General features: G+C 39.9%; 1 protein-coding gene across 3 annotated transcripts in view; it reads right to left on the bottom strand.

The window, feature by feature from the left end:
- The window catches only part of LOC126162543 (origin recognition complex subunit 4), a 90,445-nt gene that overhangs the window by 34,409 nt on the left and 43,754 nt on the right, over positions 1 to 12,282 (bottom strand). For 2 of the 3 annotated variants that reach the window (XM_049919123.1, XM_049919125.1), the window contains exon 6: positions 8,742 to 8,903. In XM_049919123.1, the coding sequence (XP_049775080.1) occupies positions 8,742 to 8,903 (162 nt within the window). The remainder of the gene's footprint in view (positions 1 to 8,741; positions 8,904 to 12,282) is intronic. The other variant, XM_049919124.1, reaches the window with a different exon arrangement.

Genomic DNA, 12,282 nt, shown 5'->3' with positions numbered 1-12,282 from the left:
TCTTCGAGTACCAGTACAGTATTATCTCATGTTAGGTTCTTTGTTGTGGCGTAATGCCATATGTGCTAGAAGATGAAAACGTGCACTTGAAACACAACAAACAGTTGAAACTAGCCAATAGTGTGGAAATAAACACTTTGTTTCAAATAAATTCACTGCCTCAGCAGGAAACCCTGATAAAAGCCAAATTTCTTTAGCAAACCGACAAAAATAACTTTATTGTTCTGCAAGGTGATTAATGCTTGACTGTCAGACAGGTGGAAATAAAATAAAATCTGAAACTAGTAACATATTTTAGCCCTCTGTAATTATGTGAATATATTTTAATTCACCTGATAGCTCCCAGCCACAAAAATCAGTCTTGTTTTCATTTGACGTGAGAGCAGTAAACGAAGACGAAACAGAAAAATCACAAAATGTAAACAGGGGTCACGTGGAGACTACTACCCCCCCCCCCCCCCCCCCCGCTATAACTCAGACTGCTCTACACGGACATGTAAGACACGTTACTTAAGCGTGTTGTGCAGTGCCACGCCTCTTCAAACAACATTCTTATAGCGCACATCACTGTATTTCGCTCTGTCAAACTCAAACGTGTATATTTTTTAATGGATGCCATCAAACTATTTCAGGACAGTGGAAATTAAAATGTCCTGTAGTGCCTATCCTGCTCCCAGTCGGCCAGTTTGACATTCTGCCCAACCCCTCGCAATTAATAGAAAATCTGGACTCTCTATTGCCTATTAGCTAATAACTTGCTCTTCTGTGTAACACAAAATTAAATATAGGATACCTAAAACCATTAAAGACAAGAGACAGGCAAGACAGTACACATTTATTCAATCCTCAGGTCCTAGCGATTTATCTATCTAATCTTGCTACAGCTTTACATGGTGTTCATCCCTTTCTGAGAAAGAACTATTACCTTATCAAAGTTCATCAAACGTTTTGCTACATGAAAAGTGGAAATGTCGTTGTCTAATACTGAAAAAGCTGTTAATACAATTAGTACCCAAAACTGGTGTGGTTTCTTGATCTGATTACGTCCATTTTGTCACTGTGTGCCGGATAAAAGAAAATAGGCCTTTCTAATATTGCAGCAATTGTAACACACACCAAATAAGCGACACTGTTTTGGCTATAATGATAATTTTTACAATATGACAATATAATTCACAAAGTACCAATACGAAATACCTATTTGGCCTACTACAAGCAAAAAGCTTTACGTTAGGAAATAGTTTCACATTTCATTCATGTGCTCCAATTTCTCATGCACGAGACCGAAAAGTAGTAGAACAAGATTTTCGAATAAATTTGGAATCATCATATTCTTCCATAATTTGTGTGATGTCCCCCTTTCTTCTCCTTCCTCGTTCTAACAAACAGTCTTGTCATCACTAATTCTGTAACTATTCCTACCACTGTCAAAACTCATTCTCCAGCTAACTTTACTAACCCTGCCACAATCACCGGTTTAATCATTCAGCAATTATTCTTCAGTTAGGCGTTATTATGAGTTTGTACAATGCATTTCCCACGCTACTCCTAGAATGCAACTTAAGTGGATGCTAGCTGGGGGCTGAAAATGGCCCTGTCTAGTGTAGCGATCTGGCAAAATTGCACTTTCTTGGATACACCGAGAAGATAATACATAATCTTTCTTACCTGTTATTCCTGTCAGTCGTTTCTTTCCACTCTGGTAGTCTGAATCTGTGGATTTCGCTAGTAACTATAACAACGCTCAACATTCACAAACCGAATCAACCACATAAACAAGCAGCAGTTGGCATTCTCCGGTTCAGTTTTATTCCGCTCAGCTCGTATAGCCCAATCCCCTTTTTGTCTGCAGGAAAGTTAGTTTCTAGATGTGACGAGGATTCCCCTGGCAGAGACATCATGTACAATATGCACGCATTCAAAAATCAACTTATAATTCATTCAGATATCAACTTAGAATGTGTTCAAAAACCAGCAGGGGAGCGTTTCAAAATCATATGAATAATCGATAGACCGACGTGCGCTGGATGCTAGGTGCTTTGTGAAACAGTTTTTTTCCTCAAGAATATGAATTTGCCCCCTCCCCCCGAAATTGCCGCCCGGTTCAAATACACCGGTTTGCTCCCAGCCCCCACTAGATCTGGGCCTGCTGCGCACGCGTGAATCTGACAGCTTGGGCGTGCCAGTAAAATTTTTTCGGGTACCATGTGGCTGGTTGCTGCTATTGCTACTTACACAGCCAACAGCCACATTTTTGTAGCCAGAAGCGGGAGAAGGTACTAAAAAGCCTCTGACACATTCTGTTGTTGGCAGATGCTTGTACGAGCAGTTAGTTATTTTATGTGGCACATTTCCTTTGCAATTTAAGTTTTATTTTCGTTTTTTTCTCTTGTTCACGTTTTAATGCTGTAGTATTACTCTGCAGTAGTGGGATACAGTAATATCCTTTAGTTACAGTATCGGTTCTTACCAGTCAAAATTACAAAAAAATTAACTGAAAACTTAAACAACAAAAAATTCCCGGGTTTTTCCTGGTTTTCTCCCGGATGAAAAAATTCCTGGGTTATTCCCAGATCTCCCGGTTGTACCGGGTCATAGACACCCTGTGTGATGATATATTTGTAAATTAGGTCAATCTCTTGTACATTTGAGGGATGCCATGGTAACGTAACTAAATATTTATGATACATAGTAAGTTTCTGTCTTTGGAGTGTTTCAAGGATGTCTAGTTTTTTGCTTTTAGGTTGGATGTGTAGGATGCTGATACTCGAGTTGTTAATGTGGTGTTTTGTTTCATGCTGGTGGGGAGATACTGGTGTGGTATTTTTTGTTTTTCAGTGCTACCATGTGTTCTTTTAATCTATTCTCAAATAATATGCCTGTCTAGCCAATGTAGAAGCACTCACAGTCCAAGCATTCAATGTTGTACGCACTTGTATGATGAAGTGGGTTCATGTGCTGATATTGTGCAGTAACATTTGGCCAGTCTTGTCTGTGGCAAAGCATATGTTTATGCCTTTTCGTTTGAAGACATTGGCAGTTACCCCACAACATCATTGCTATATGATCCTTGACAAAATAAGATTTATTCGAACGATTGTATTCAATGCCTAAAACAAATATATCCAAAATCCCTTAAAATTTATTCTGTAACAATGTTGTTACGATGTATATTCTTGGTACTTTGTGATAATGTTTCTCTTCTGCTATATGAGCCTTGCATTGAGACACCACATTTGTTTACACAATATGACAGCATACATGTGATGTGTTACAAAAGTGAAAGGAACCTGTGACCACTGGAGGTACAGTACTTTATTTATTTTATTTTTACTATTAGATAAGTTTGTTTTTTGTCAAAAGAAACCCAAATGCATGTTCTGAAATAGTCTCCACTAGACAGTGTCACAAGTTCCTTAAAAATAAAATGTAACACAGGAAACAGGCGCACACGCACACACACCATACTAACAAATTTAAATCCATCTGATGATGGAGGTTTAAACTTTTGACATGCATCATGGAGATAAGTAAACACTGACTGTGTAGTGCCTTGAGAATTTTGGGGTAAATTCTAGAGACACTCGTATTTCCACCATCTCGAACATACCTTATTTTAGAGATAAGTGTGGTAAAGTAGAACTATGTCTACTGCCTCACAATTATGTGTGTGCAGGACGGAGGGATCGGCGCAAGAGGTAGTCGCCGAGCCTGCCTAAGAAGTTACATGTTCCGCTCATGGAATAAACGCGTCATACTCTGTGCGACGTGAAACATTTTTGTGTGAACATTTGAAGGTTGTGGAAAGAAAAGAAGGGACTTTGATTCATTCATTCCCTTCTCTAACTCTCTACAGTTATGGAGAATTGACTTGTTAAACTTTGAGATATTGCTGAATGTATTTATTGAAAAAGTAATAAATTGCTTCCGGCGTTAAGTAGACATCCGGGAACTTACTAAACGTCAATATTAATTTTCAAAGGATCAAGAGAATCTCAGTGTGTATAGTTGCTTTGTCCACTTGAAGTGTACAATAGCTGTTGCGTAATTGATTGATTAACTGCTAAAGTAAATCGTCAAGTCAAAACTGCCAGAACGAGGCGACCAAGGTGAGCAGGACACAAAAAGGAGGAATTTTTTTTTTTTATGAAGACTGAGATAAGAAAAAGTTGAGATTTGCCATAGCAACACACAAGAATGAGACAAAGAAATTGGTCTGCAAGATTCGATCAAGAAGATTGGGTTTTGGGGAGAAAACAATCCTCAAACATGCAATAACCAGCCAACGCCGACGTAACATGCTATCGTTGCTGGTTGCTGTTTGCGTTGCCCACTTCGCGCCCGCTGATGCTGTGACCAATGGGTGACGCTGCCGGCGGCGCTCCTAAACCTCACTGACACACCCTACAATCCTATGCCAGGTGAGCTCAAGATAATAACTATTTGAATGTGAACTAGGGTGCTCATTATTTACAGGGGTGATTTTTTTTTTTTTTTAAATGATCACAAGATCGCAAAAGGTTAGGCCCATGGAGAAGGAACAACAACCTACAGAAACTGCAGGACCAGCCAAGACCATGACGGTGAACGAAGACATGCCAGATTTATCTGAAGTAATAAACTTAATCAAAGCTCAAAGTATTCAATTAAATGCAGTAAATACACAATTGAACACCAAATTAGATGCTCAGAAAGCTTCGTTAAATGAAAAACTTGAAGCACAGGGTGAAGCTTTTGAAAAACTTGAAGCACAGGGAGAAGCTTTTGAAAAACTAGAAGAACAGGGTGAAGCTTTAAATTCTAAATTTGAGGTGTTAAATGATAAAGTGGAAAATTTACGAGTAGATTTAAAGAAGAGTCGGAGTTTAATGAAAAATTAGGATAATTTCAAAATGTGTGTAACATTACATTTGACACAGTGAAACAAAGGTTACATACTTTAAATGATTCCACTGAAAGACAAGACAAACTGATCCCTATTGTTGAATCACAAATTGCAGGGACACTCGTGTACATGCGATAGAGAGAAATTTTAAGGGAAAGCTAGCAACCTCAGACACCATAAATATAAGCGATCTGGAGGAACAAGTAGAGGAATTAATCGACCGGAAAGTGGCCGAGAGGGTAAACACAAATAATGTTCCATCACGTTTAGCGTCAGAACTTGACAATACTAAGAAAGGCATTTACTTATCCAGAATAAAGTAGAAAAAGGGGTAGTTTCACAGAATGTAGTGTTGACTAATGAAGTAGTAACAGATTTACAATGGGGAGCAAATTCTGGACTCACCATACAATTGCCCAAATTTAAACCAGATGTAAATGTGCATCCAACACATTTCGTAAAGTGACTTAATCAGACCTTACCAAAAAATTGGGAAGATACAAAAAAAGATATAGTCTGCTGCAGGCTACCTTTTAGGAGAGGCTTCCGAATGGGGCACAATGAATATAGCCGATTTCTTGTCTTGGGCGGACTTTCAGAGAAAGTTTATATTGGTCATCTAGTGCCCAGGAGAAGTTAATATTGGAGTTATGGGACCCAAAGTATTACAATAGTACGTGGGGTACAATGAGAAAATATTTCGACTGGCATTTAACAAGAGCTAAATATTTAGATAAACCAATGGAAGAAGAAGGGTTGGTACAAATTTTGATAAAGCAATTACCCACTTACACTAGGAAAGACATATTATGTAGTCGGTGGAAGACAGTAGAAGAGCTATTATTCTTTGTACACACACTTGATGCGATAAATAAAGACTGAAATTAGAATGTGCATCAGAATGAGAATCAAAATTACAGGATGAGTAATGATAATAGCTCTAGTAATTTCAAAAGACATGAGACAAATTTGGCTAGAGTACACCGATGTAAGCGGAACAGGGGTAATGGAAATTATCAGAAAGGACATCCACCTTCGAATATAGGCCCAGTAACTACACGAGAATTTGTACCCGGCAATAATAGGGCTCAAAATGGAAACGTCATACCAAGGTTTGGTAACCAGCCAGTAATTACAAATAGCGAGGAAAATGTAGAGTGATCTGGACCCAGGGCGGGGGCCAAGGTCATAGAAATACATTAGGAGGCCTACCTTATAATGAGTATGTTTCCTTTACACATCAAGTATCAACAAAAGAACAGTTACTACTAGAAGAACCTAGTGTAGCTACAGTTAATCCACAACCGATTATAGTTGGAAAAGTAAAAGATTCTGAAGTGGACATATTTACTGATTCTGGTAGTGAAGTATCACTTATTTCGAGTGGATTTTTTAATACATTAAGAACTAACAATAACTTACCTGTATTATCGGTAACAGGAGTATATATATTCGGTATAACAGGAACTAAAAGTAAGGTTGTTAAACACGAAACTCAAGTAAACTGTAACATTGGTGAGATTACGTTCCGGCAAACACTGCTGGTAGTAGAACATATTAATAGAGAGGTATTATTTGGCTTAGATTGGCCGTCGGAGTTTAACGTTATACTGAATTTTGAAGACAGCTGCCTTTATTTCGGACTCGGGGTAGACAAATACTGTATTAAGTTTCTAGTAGACAGTTATGTTGATAAACAAACAACTGAACACCAGAGTTTACGATTACCCGCAACAGCTCAAATGTAACCAGAGATGGAAAACATAAGCCATGCATCACAACAAGCTGAGATACAGAATAAAGTAAATGAATCCCCAATATTAGCCAATGACCAGAAAGCAGATTTAGCTGAAAATCTATTAGAATACGAGATGGTATTTGAATCATAAATGATGAATCATAAAATAATGTTATATAAATACGATACTGATGTACATAAGAAACATGTATAAAACATCGTGTGTTCAAGCTAAAGGAGGGGGGGTTATGTAGTGCCTCAAGAATTTTGGGGTAAATTCTAGAGACAATCGTATTTCCACCTCCTTGAACACACATTTTAGAGATAAGTGTGGTAAAGTAGAACTACATCTACTGCCCCACAATTGTGTGTGTGCACCCGCCTAAGGAGTTACTTGTCCCGCTCATGGAATAAAGGTGTCGTACTCTGCATGATGTAAAACATTATTGTGCGAACATTTGAAGGTTGCTGAAAGAAAAGAAGGGACTTTGATTCATTCATTCATTCTCTCACTTACTGTTGTAAGGTATGGACAGTTTTCTCGTTAAACTTGGAGAGATTTACAGACTGTATTTGTAGAAAGATGATTGTAACAGCTTCTGTCGGTCTGCTTGTTTCTGTGTATATGCGGATGGATGTGTGTGTGTGTGTGCGCGAGTGTATACCTGTCCTTTTTTCCCCCTAAGGTAAGTCTTTCTGCTCCCGGGATTGGAATGACTCCTTACCCTCTCCCTTAAAACCCAAATCCTTTTGTCTTTCCCTCTCCTTCCCTCTTTCCTGACGAGGCAACCGTTGGTTGCGAAAGCTAGAATTTTGTGTGTATGTTTGTGTTTGTTTGTGTGTCTATCGACCTGTCAGCGCTTTTGTTTGGTAAGTCTCATCATCTTTCTTTTTAGATATATTTTTCCCACGTGGAATGTTTCCCTCTATTATATAGATATATAGATTCTGACGTTGATATCCACAGACGAATATTTTATGATATGATGGCTGTTAATCATGTTAATATTTTTGTTTTTCTTGTGCATCCCTCAGCCTGCTGTAGATTTTGCTTCAGCTAATTTCACTTACTTGGTTACATCACTGGTTTTCAATTTTGAACAGACCTGAAAATGGCAATGGCCAAAACTGGTAATTGTGAAATGTAGAATTTATGTGATCAAGACGGACCTCTACAAATAAAATGAAAACCATTATATTCATGTTTGTATTTTCCCACAAGACCACTTAGGTCTCCACATAATAGTCTTTGCTCCGCTTTTGGCATCATTTGCAAATGTTTATCTGTTCTTTGGCAGTTGTGGTGCATAGGCAGATATGATATTTAAGTAGGGTTCTTTATGAAGTGCTAGCTTTACTGAGATAATACTATCATGTATTTACATTACCAGTTCCATTTTAAGGCTCAAACAAATTTGAGTTTATTGGTATTTAGCGTAGACCATGCAGCCAGCTCATACTTCATGAAGTTTACAGGTATTGAGAGAAATTTAGTGTTACAATATTTGTTTGTCTGCACATGCACACACATTACAGACCAACATAACATAGTTACAGACCAATACTTAGAGAAAACCTTTGTGCAATCCATTTTCAATGTCATGTTAGCTTTAGATGCAACTACCTGCAGTAATAGTGAATCTGTACAGCACATAAAAAATTCTGTGACCATTTATTGCTAATAGTCATCATGCTTGTTTATTAGTCACACAATACACATGAACATATTACTGAATGTCTCTTTCCAACAGGCCATTAAATATGCACACTGATCTGATGATTGCTGAAGCTGCTAAGATGGATGCAGTATCACTCCCTAACAACCACTGATACCGAAAAACAGTAGTAGTTCTAATTTGAACACAAAATTGCAATAAGTAATGTTAAATTATGAACTCTAAACTTGTAAAAGAAATTCATTTCATCAGGAGGGAAGAAAGGGGGGAGGACATTGTGAAAGCAGTGAGGTAGAGTACTGAGTTGAAAATCAGAGCAAGGAGAGTACAGAATATTGCCACAATCCTGCAACTATATATTAAAAACCAAACATTACTGCAGAACTAAATCATAATGGTTTTAAAACTGTATTTAAGTAAAAAAGAAAATTGTTTAGCTTACCAGACATAGTTCCAAGACAGATAACCCATTCAGCATGTTCATCTTTGAATCTTCCATGTTTTTTTCGTAAATCTCCACAAAATCTGATACTTGAAGCATTCGCTTTTCAACTGATAATCTGGAGATAACTTGGAACTGTATATGACAGTAGTCAATTTTATGCTGATTAGAACAGGGTACACATATATTACTATTAATATGGTGGCAACAACAATGTTACTAATTTCCTTGGACGAATAAAAGATTTTCTTGTATTATTCTGGGATACAACACAGAAAAAAAAGGCTAAAGTTATAATGAGGCCACCCACATGCAGTATCAAGCTGATGACAGTGCATCTTCACAAGTTAGTAACAACCAATGGAAGTCTAGTTTGGAGCACACAGTGAGCAAATGAAATCTATACATAAGAAAATACAAATTGCATCAACCCCTTCTCATTTCCCACAAGTAAAGAGAACAATGTGAACAAACTGAAAATATTCATATTTCCTTCACATCTAGGATATCAAGATTTTTATACCATTAGGTATCCAGAATAAGCTGCTAATTTAACTTCTCATGATTAGTCACACTGATGTTACCAACGTACACTTCAAGGTAAAAAGAGTCGATGCCTCCTTGTAAACTCTTAACACTGCAAATGTCAGATGGAAAGCAATGTCAATTGCATCATTATAAATAAATTTTCTTAGTTATTCTACTACCAACAGGTCAATGAAATTTGAATTTAATCATTGTCTTGGACATCTTTTATTAAGAGCCAAATTTCAATAAAACCAACCAAAAATATCTTAAGTTATCTTAGGCAAAAACAACAATGAAAAAATCCAGGATGGGTTAACAAAAATATGGAAAGGATAGATTATATTCACCACACAGAGAAGAATTTGAAAAATAATTAAAACCAACAGCTGCATTGCATTCCAACATCGTTTATTCAAAACATGCTATCAGTTTCGATGCCAAAAAGCATCATCTTCAGACCCCAAGGGTAACTTACAATCAACGTACAAACTGCAATGACAAAGACCAATGGAAACTTCAAATGGAAACAGTTATTAAGAATGTACACCTGCATGTGCAACCAGCAGGCCAAAATTAATTGGATTATGTATCTTCATAGAAGCAACAAGCCCAGCACACAAGATACTGAATTCAGTTGATTTTGGCCCCACTGCACATGACTTTGTTGGTAGCCCATGTTGGCATACATGCTTAAGAACTGTTTCCATTTAAAGACTCCTATGGTTTTTGTCATTGCAGTTCATACACTGATGACAGGTTATGCTTGAGGTCTGACGATGACGCTTTTTGGCATCGAGACTGGTAGCATGTATTGAATAAACAACGTTGGATTCCAATACAACTGTTGGTTTTAACTGTCATTATTCAAGTACTTCAAGCCTGGCTCCTGTCCCACTCTCCTCACTGGATTACCAGAGTTACAGAGGACGTGTCAAGTCACAGACAGGTAATATGAAAAAAGATGCTAGAAATATTTCAGCTTTTGGACTTCTTCAACAGTAGAACACACACACACACACACACACGCACGCGTGCACACACACACACACACACACGCACGCGTGCACACACACACACACACACACACACACACACGCACACACACACGGAAACAACCCACACCCACATAAATAGGTTGGTTGGTTTGTGGGATTGAAGGGACCAGACTACGATTGAAGGGACCAGACTACTAGGGCCATTGGTCCCTTTTTCCATGAACTTGAAACCCCCACAAGGAATAAAAGTAAACAATGGAGACGACCAGAAACGACACAGGACAAGAAAGACACAGACAGAGACCAGATAAAAGGAATGAAAATCACACCGAGTGTGACAGTGGTAAAGCCAACCACCAAGAAAGGCACTAAAAACCCCAGTGTAAAATCATAGGCCAAAGGCCAGACTCAACACAAAAAAAGGACAAACACTTAGATCAAGCAATAAAAACCCCTGCACAAATAAAACTCAAAACTAAATCAGCCACCGCAACGTCATCTGATAAAAGTGCAGGAAGCGAATCAGGCAGTGCAAAAGTCTGCCTGAGCAGAGTTAAAAGCAGGCAGTCCAACAAGATGTGGACCACAGTCAAAGCTGACCCGCAGCGACATAGATGTGGGGCCTCGCGGTGCAATAAATAGCTGTGCGTTATCCAGGTGTGGCCAATGTGCAGCCGGCAGTGGACAAAAAGAGTCCTTGCAAGAGACCCACAAAGAGGAGCGCCATGCACCGGTGGCCTCCTTGATGGCCCGAAGTTTGTTGGCTGAAGGAAGGGTGCACCATTCTTCACCCCAGGTGTGAAGTACCTTTTGCCGCAAAACTGACCTGAGATCACTCTCCGAAAGGCCAGTCTCCAAGACTGGTGCACCAAACCCTGTTTGGCCAGCATGTCAACACGTTCATTTCCCGGAATGCCTACATGACCCGGAGTCCACACAAAGATCACAGAGCGGCCGTAAAGGGCAAGAATATGGAGGGACACCCAAGGAGAGCGAGGGAAACATTGGTCGATAGCTCGTAAACCGCTCAGGGAGTCACTACAGATAGCAAAGGACTCACCTGAGCCGGAGCGGGTATACTCTAGGGCACAAGAGATGGTGACCAGCTCGGCAGTGAAAACACTGCAGCCAGCCGGCTATGAGTGTTGTTCATAGATCCCCTAGAGTAAGAGCATAGCCGACACGACCAGCAACCATCGAACCATCAGTATAGACAACGTCAGAGTCTTGAAAAGTGGCAAGGATTGAAAGACAGCGGCGGTGGAGGGCCTCAGTTCTTCGGGCCCTGTGCCAAATCGAGCCGAAGGCATGGGCGGGGCACACACCACAGGGGTATACGCAGAGGGGCCCGGAAAAGAGATGGAAGACGGAAAACCTCAAGCCCAGAGAGAAGAGCTCTGACACGAACCGCGATCATACACCCGACTGGGGCCGCCGATCCGAATATGGACGACTGACTGAGGGAACAGGAGACGATAATTGGGGTGCCCGGGCAAGCTACAAACATGTGTAGCATAAGTGGCCAGTAATCGTTGGCACCGGAACTGCAATGTGCAATGGAAGGACACCTGCCTCCACAAGTATGCTGTTGACAGGGCTTGTCTGGAAAGCTCCAGTGGCAAGTCGGATCCCGCTGTGAAGGATAGGGTCCAGTAACCGCAATGCGGAAGGGGATGCCGAACCGTAAGCCAGGCTCCCATAATCTAGATGGGACTGAATTAACGCCTGGTACAGTCATAGAAGGGTAGATCGATCGGCCGCCCAGCTGGTGTGACTCAAGCAACGAAGAGCATTAAGATGCCACCAGCACATTTGTTTAAGCTGCCAAATATGAGGCAGCCAAGTCAACCGGGTGTCAAAAACCAATCCCAAAAACCGATGCATCTTCACCACAGCAAGAGATTCGCCATAAAGGTAAAGCCACGGCTCAGGGTGAACCGTGCGTCACCGGCAGAAATGCATAACGCAGGTATTGGCAGCTGAAATCTGGAAGCCATGCGCTACAGCAAGATTGTGCC

The sequence above is a fragment of the Schistocerca cancellata genome, chromosome 2 (genome assembly GCF_023864275.1).
Source record: "Schistocerca cancellata isolate TAMUIC-IGC-003103 chromosome 2, iqSchCanc2.1, whole genome shotgun sequence".
In the NCBI taxonomy this organism is placed as follows: Eukaryota; Metazoa; Arthropoda; class Insecta; order Orthoptera; family Acrididae; genus Schistocerca; species Schistocerca cancellata.
The sequence above is the reverse complement of the archived record's forward strand: the minus strand, read 5'-3'. Positions and strand labels throughout refer to the sequence as shown.